The sequence below is a fragment of the Etheostoma cragini genome, chromosome 15 (assembly GCF_013103735.1).
Source record: "Etheostoma cragini isolate CJK2018 chromosome 15, CSU_Ecrag_1.0, whole genome shotgun sequence".
Lineage (NCBI taxonomy): Eukaryota > Metazoa > Chordata > Actinopteri > Perciformes > Percidae > Etheostoma > Etheostoma cragini.
Genome location: NC_048421.1, coordinates 17,433,145 through 17,440,529, shown reverse-complemented (window position 1 = coordinate 17,440,529; position 7,385 = coordinate 17,433,145). Strand labels below are relative to the sequence as shown.

The following is a 7,385-nucleotide window of genomic DNA, read 5'->3' as shown; positions in this document are numbered from 1 at the left end:
TTGGCTGCTTAGAAATTAAGTGTTAACGAGCAGTTGGACAGGTGTACCTAATAAAGTGGCCGGTGAGTGTATATGCAGTGTGTTTGCTGAATGCTGCGCATCTGTTGTCAAATTAATGAGGTTGTTTTCCTAATTTGCATATGTTTTCTGAAGTTGCAGGGCGTTTGCCCCCCGTCGGCCACCGTACATATGGGCATGGGTAGTAGCTCTGCTATGGCTCTGTGTGTGTGCGCCCGTGCGTGTGCATGCGTGCGGTTCTGCAAAGACATAACCCTCCTGTTGTCCTCAGGTGACCCTCAAATGTGACCCTTTTTAAAAATGTCTTTATCAGAAATATGGGTTTCTTTATGGGATAGATCCCATACAACGCACTTTGCAAATACAATTAATCACTTTCATTGAATTTCAAGTGTAAATTGAAATAGTTTCAAAGCAGCATCCTGACAAGACTCATCCCTTACATACACTCCTCGGATCTTAACTATTAGTCAAACTAATTCCTAATTTCTGCTTTATTAGCTCAAATATTTGGTATAATTCTGTACAAATGAGGGTTATTGACCCTTGATTCCTAAAAGTAGTGTAAAACTAGATAGTAAAGGTGTTTTTTTTTCAAATGAAAAAAGAATAATGCGTCGAATATGTCAAATGTCAAAAAAGGGTAAAAAAAAAAAAAAGATTTAATCTTATTTACCCGGGAGAACAACACAAGGGAGAAACACAATCTCAACTGATTATCCTCCATCAGTACAACTAGTCTCTTTTTCTTTTCTCTCACTTTTTTTCGCTGTGTGGCGCGTGTCTGCGCTAATAATGTAGATAGATGTATATATATATTTATATATATATATATATATATATATATATTTATATATATATATATATATATATATTTATATATATATGTTAGACTTTTGTTCCCGTTTTCTCAATCTATCTAGTACCTTGATGTAGCGCGTTTGTGGCGTAAATTTGTGGGGGCAACAACGACTTGGGGCAGGTGCAAAACCAGAATTACACTACTTAACAATTCAAATCGTTGGGGGCAACAATCTAACAATTCAAATTGTTAAACAGTGTAATTGTGGTTTTGTGCCATGTCCCACACAGAGATAATCTGACAGTGTACATACCTGTTCTCCTCAGTTTGCTGTTGTCCCGCTCTATCCCCCGTGTGAATGCGCTGGTAATGTGGGTCGCTCGCTGTTTGCCCACTTTGACCGTGTTGTCCGCTGGCTTTCGTGTATGGTAAACCTCTCAGAAAGACACTTGAGATCCTGAACGCCTGATCATGCAAGTACCATCCCCACAAGTTTAAATACACACGGAAAGTACACAAAAAAACGCCTTCTCTAACAAGATATTGTTAGCAGTTTAACCTTTGTGGGTATAGTGCAAATAAAATAAGTTTCTTTGCGCTAAACCCTACAGCAGAGATGGAAAGTAACGAATTTGCTTGTGTTATGTCTATTTGCATGTGTTTTCTGAAGTTGCAGGGCGTTTGCCCTCATCGGCCACCGTACATATTTACTGTTGCTTGATTGTAATAACAGACAAGCCTGGGGCCAAGTTTTAGATACGGTCCTCATTTAGTCCTCACTAATAAGTTTAAAATAATTTCACATTATTATTGTTTGCATCACCAATACCGAATCCAATCTAATGGGATTGGAAGGACAGTCTCTGTCCCAATATACGGAATGTTTTAGGCCTATTGGCAGACATCCATTTAAAACGAAGGCAACGGCATATAAATAACATTTTGTCATGTCCACTGATGTTTCTCAGTGTGCTCTCTAGTAACAGTTGTGTGGTCAGGTAGCTTTGCATAAAAAATGGTTGTCATTCACAAGGCTACTTTTACTTTTATACTTTAAATACATTTCCAAGCCTGTCCTTTGTTTCTTTTGCTCGAGTAAAGAAGTTAAATCAGTACTTCTACTTTTACCAGAGTATTTTTTAACACAAATATCTGTACTTCTACTTGAGTACGGGAAGTGAGTACTTTTGCCATCTCTGCTCACTTGCCTGCTTTGCATTGCAAATATTATTAAAGTACTATGTTGTTACTTCACTTGAATGTTCCAGATTGAAGGTTTTAAACAGGGGTTAAAAAAGCAACTCACACAAGTGAGGACGTAGGCGCCAATTTATGTTTTCCTTCGTGGGTGCTCACGGGCTTATGGCCTTTAAAAAAAAAAGTAGTCTAAACATTTTTGCATTTAAGAACATTAGGAAATAGACAGTGACTGATACGAACACACACCTATAACTTAATAATAAAGCCGTAAAGTTATCTATCTTTCGACTCAGGACACCGCCACTTCTCATCACAAATACAGATAGGATTGGAGATGAAAAGTTTGACTGACACATAACCTTGTTCAGCTTTGTGGCCCTGGTGGAACTCTCTGACTGGTGGGGGATGTGGATGCACTTGCATCATTAGGTTTTACTTTACTACTAACAAATCTGTCCATTCTAGTCTCACTCTGATTACCTTATGTACATGCAAGCACTGTATAGGGGGGGAATGAAGAGGGGTCACTAAAGAAGCCTTTTCACCCAAGAGACGCAGTGATTGGTGGTAGTATCTGGAGCAGGGGACTATCAGTGACATTACCAACCACACTATGGGTACAAGACTGTTCACCTTTTGACTTTGGAATTATTGACTTTGCTCCACTTAGCACCAATTGCAATGTTTAATTTTAAATGAATGGAGCCTACTGGCCGTCCGGCACACGTCGGCACCTATGCAAGGCTGAACCAGTGCACATGCACATAAACCAGCACCATGGATTTGGGATTTTTCTTTTTTTGACATACCAATTATATCTTTTTAATTTATCATAGCATTTTCAAAACCATAGTTCACAAATGCAGCAGCAGAAATGAGACATAAGACAAAAGATTATCTGAAAAAACAATATGTTAAATACAATGTATATACACATACAGAAAAAAGCCCCTTAAAACCATTATTTTAATGCAAAATAATCAGAAAATTGTGCTCTGCTCTTGTTATAAGACAATCACACATTGAATAATTGGAAATGCCATTTCTAGTGTTTAGTAATCTTATCATTCAATTACAATTATTCTTAATATGATGTATTACTGAATGATACATATAATGCATTACGAGTAGACTTAAATGTTTGATGCTGATCAATAAGTTACAGTTATTGAATTGAAGTTTTATTGACATGAATCAGTCAGCATAAAGGCATATTGAATGCACTATGAATGAAGTAGGCTAACTTCACCAAAAGCATTTCTATTTCTGCTTTTCTTTCTTCATCTCCTTCTCTGGATAGAATGGGGTCTCCAGGATAGCTTTGTTTTCCTCTGATGTCAGCCGACCTTCACACAGGAAGTCATGGATCTTCTGCCATGAGTCCATCTCTGAGCGCCAAAGTGCAGTTCTGGCTCTGATGAACTGAGAGACTTCACTTTTGCTGCCTTTGGACAGATTGATGCTGTCCTTACAGATGAAGAAAATATCCATGCCGAGGAATAAAGCATTGAGCCCGATGAACCCGGCCCTGGCTGACTTGGAGAGGGCAAGAGGCCCTTTGACTGCTGCCTGTCCGATATCTGGGATATCTGCTGCCACTCTGGGCACGTTACGTAATGCTTTTACCTCTTGCACTACCACTTTGCCAGCACTTGCAATCAGCTCTTCACTGTTTAACATCTTAACAGCAGAGGCAGCATCAAATAGTGAATCAATGCCTTTTCCTATAGCACCTGCTTTACCAATCATCTTGCCAACTCCCACAGCAACATTTATACGGCTTGTTTCCTCTTTGATCTCAACCTTTAGACAATCCTGCAGACCCTGCACATCCTCCATGAAGCTCTGGAAGCTTTCACTGGCTTTCTTCTGCTGTGTATGGTTTACTCCAATCTCTGTGGCAGTGGTGACAACACTATTAACTCCGCTGGTAACTCCTAGCCCTACCCCAGTCATTGTCAGCACTAAAGACGCTCCAGCTGTTACAGGAATTAATGCCAAACCAATGATGGAAAGCACACCTCCAACTGCCCCCACGGAGCTGCCGGCCACACTCGAGATCTTTGCCCCCGTGTTCATCCTGTCTAGCTGAACAGCATTCTCCTCCAGGTCTTTTAGGAACTGCAGCATCCGGGGCTGTCGCTCACTGAACATATCGATGAAGCCAGAACACGGTTTTTCCTGATACAAGAACACCGTACGGAAGCTCTGGTTCATCCTGACAAAGAGAAAATCAATAAAGAATAAATAGAAGGTTAGAATGTTATTTAAAAAAAAAAATTTTGGGACACACATTGTCAGGCTACAATAAGCAATCTAATCCACATAACAGTGAAATAAGAAGCAATATTTTATTAAATAAATTACAAATTATACCAAGGGAGGGTGACCATATTTTTTTCCAAAAAAGAAGACACTCGGCCCGGCCTCGAAACACAAATTCAGACAGGCTTCTCAGAGGCTAAACATGTTTTATTATGCCTCAATGGTACAAAAATAACTTATGTACGGAATATGTAAATGAAATATGTAACAACCTGTAACAAAATAATAGCTCTTTTCAAATAAAGAAATATGAAATATATGACCTATTCTGGGTCAGCTTCCAAATCCAGTTTTAACCAAATATCTCTTAAACCTCTTCAGAGACACTTGAAAATATTAGATTTTCTCGCCTAAATTTTCACCCTTAAAAAAGTGATGCAGTTTCCACATGCTTTGTCCCTCTGGGATGACCCTGAGGTCATTGGGAAGTTAACACTCTCAATTTGTTGTTTCTAGTGGCAGTGTGACACTAGGCCTTACTGACACAGAGCTACAGAGGTTAGAACACAGAATTTCTATTTCCGTCCAAGTAAATCATCGGAAAAATAAATAAAAAGCACTACTGTAAGCATATTACATGGGCTATGTACTAAAATAGTACCCTAGCCACATGTCTCAACTTAGAACAGAAAAAATCCAGAAAAAAATGGCTTATAGAATGGATTTTATATGAATGTATTTCTACAGATATGTCTGTGCGTTTGTCTTATTTCTTATTTCTAAAAAAGCCAAAAAAATCCTAAATACAAAACTTCTGAAATACAAAAACACATCCACATCACTCTCACATATACCTAAAAGAAGTACATACATAGATTTATAGAAATAAGTAATCATAATTTCATGAAAGGGTGAAATGCCATCAGAAGGCCATATTTTGACTTTGAAACAGCTTGAAGGGATCACAGGGTAAGGTTTTTCTGGCCATGTTTGATATCAATCAACTCGTCTTCTTATTGGCTACACAGGGATGCCCGTTTTATGACCTTATCTTCTAATTCGTGGGCTACACTGTCAATCTTTCCCACGTGGGCCCAATGGGGAGTGTGAGATTTCATTTGCTTAGCTTGGGGGTATCTTGAGATAGACTGATGCTATTGGCTGGGAACAAAGTTCATTGGAATCTGCACAAGCCAGAGAATCTAACGGTGTCTTTGGTGCTCTGTAGTGTGCCCAGGGAAAAAGATACACACGATAGAAACCAAGAAATTATGCATCTAGATTTATCTACGTCAAAACTTGGGCTGAAACTACAAGGTTGTGAGGGGACCAGATAATTTTGGATTACAAGGCTTGGATATTCTAATACCTTAGGGTGTTTTCGATGTAGGAAACTAAGGTTTTTGGCGATCTTTCACCGCTGTGGATAAAGACACGAGGACAAAGGTAGGGATGCACAACCGATTTAGACAGAAACGGTGCAGTGTTTCTTAACTTCATAACGTGATTATAACCGCTGTAAGTCACCTTATGCTTTGTGCCGGGGCTTGATGGAATCACAAGACTTTAAGCTTTCTAATGATGTGCTGCATGACCGTGTTGGTGACGATTTAATGCTTGCAATTCATAAAAAACAATTAATGAAAACACGTTGTGGAAGAACAGGTACCGTTTGGGGAACCGTGCTGTCAGAGAGGTTAAAACCCTTTCAATGTAATAAAATAAGTTTTTTTGTGTCCATGTGAGCTTTAAGATCTCTAGCACCTTATTAGACACTGAAACAAATGTGCTAGCTTTGCACACGGTGCACTCCACCTCAGAGTTGTCCCGACCGGGATGGTACGTGGAAAGTTTTTGTTTGCAGTTCAACTGTGAAGCTGCACTTAAGCTTTGTCATTTTGTGTGCAATGCTGCTCCACTGTCTGATCTGCTCCCTGTATGTGCTTCCTATCTGATCTGCTACCTGTCAGATCTACTCCCTGTATGTGCTCCCTGTCTGATCTACTACCTGTATGTGCTCCCTGTCTGATCTGCTCTCTGTATGTGCTCCCTGTCTGATCTTCTTCCTGTATGTGCTCCCTGTCTGATCTGCTCCCTGTATGTGCTACTTGTCTGATCTGCTCACTATATGTGCTCCCTGTCTAATCTGCTCCCTGTATGTGCTACCTGTCTGATCTGCTCCCTGTATGTGCTACCTGTCTTATCTGCTCACTGTATGTGCTCCCTGTCTGATCTGCTCCCTGTATGTGCTACCTGTCTGATCTGCTCCCTGTATGTGGATTTTGCAGAGGCACAACCTGCAGCCTCTCGGGAATTACGTCACGCAACCAAGAACCGTAGTATTGTGCACAAAGTGCCTGTCATTTTTAGTACATGCTTAATGGTCCCATGAAAACCAGTGAAAACCAGACATTTTAAGAAATTTGTAACCCCCCCCCTTTATGTATTTTCCTTTGTTTGTTTGAATTTCTTTTTATAGCTTATGTATTTGTATTAGCTTTGTTTGGAGGGAGCCTGTGATCTCACATATACATAGCCAGTGGCTGCTTCTTTGTATTGTTGTGCATATTACAATAAATAACTTAATTGCTATTAGCTCTGTGAGGCTGTCCTTAGGCACGGCAGCTCTTTGAGCCAATTGCTAATGTCAGCATGGTAACGTGCACACAATGACAATGCTTATTGCTGATGGCAAGCAGTTATAATGCTAACCATGTTCATCATCTTAGTTTAGAGTGTTAACATGTTACGGTTGGCAAGTTAGCTCTAGACATACAATACATCTAAAGGTTGTTGGGACTGTTATTGGTTTTGCAGGAAATTGGTCATAATGCAAAGTATTGGACAACTTTTATGTTTGACCTCTTGGTGGTGGTAGAGAAAAGCTCACAGGATCACCAAAGTCATAAGCATTTCTCTTTTGGGGAACACGTGCAAATGTTGTGCCGTAAACAAGAAAACAAGCTAATAATTGTTTGGACTACATGTCTACATTTACATTACATTCACTAATAACATCTTTCCCATTTGTGTTGACATGACATTTGGAGCCAGAATACATACAGGGGTAATGCATACCTGATTTCCTCGAGCTGATTAA

General features: G+C 39.6%; 3 protein-coding genes across 3 annotated transcripts in view; all 3 read right to left on the bottom strand.

Moving 5' to 3' along the window:
- Positions 1-1,408, bottom strand: part of LOC117957598 (amine sulfotransferase-like) — a 4,230-nt gene extending 2,822 nt beyond the window's left edge. The window contains exon 1 of the mRNA XM_034893458.1: positions 1,134-1,408. The gene's annotated coding sequence lies outside the window, so the exon portion shown is untranslated. The remainder of the gene's footprint in view (positions 1-1,133) is intronic.
- Positions 1-7,385, bottom strand: part of LOC117957610 — a 21,581-nt gene that overhangs the window by 6,533 nt on the left and 7,663 nt on the right. The gene's annotated exons all lie outside the window — the stretch shown is intronic.
- LOC117957606 (apolipoprotein L3-like) lies at positions 3,281-7,379 on the bottom strand. Its single transcript, XM_034893468.1, has 2 exons — positions 7,364-7,379; positions 3,281-4,238 (listed from the first exon to the last, which is right to left on the bottom strand). Exon 2 carries the CDS (start codon positions 4,235-4,237, stop codon positions 3,281-3,283), a length of 957 nt encoding a protein of 318 aa, XP_034749359.1. The 5' UTR covers position 4,238; positions 7,364-7,379.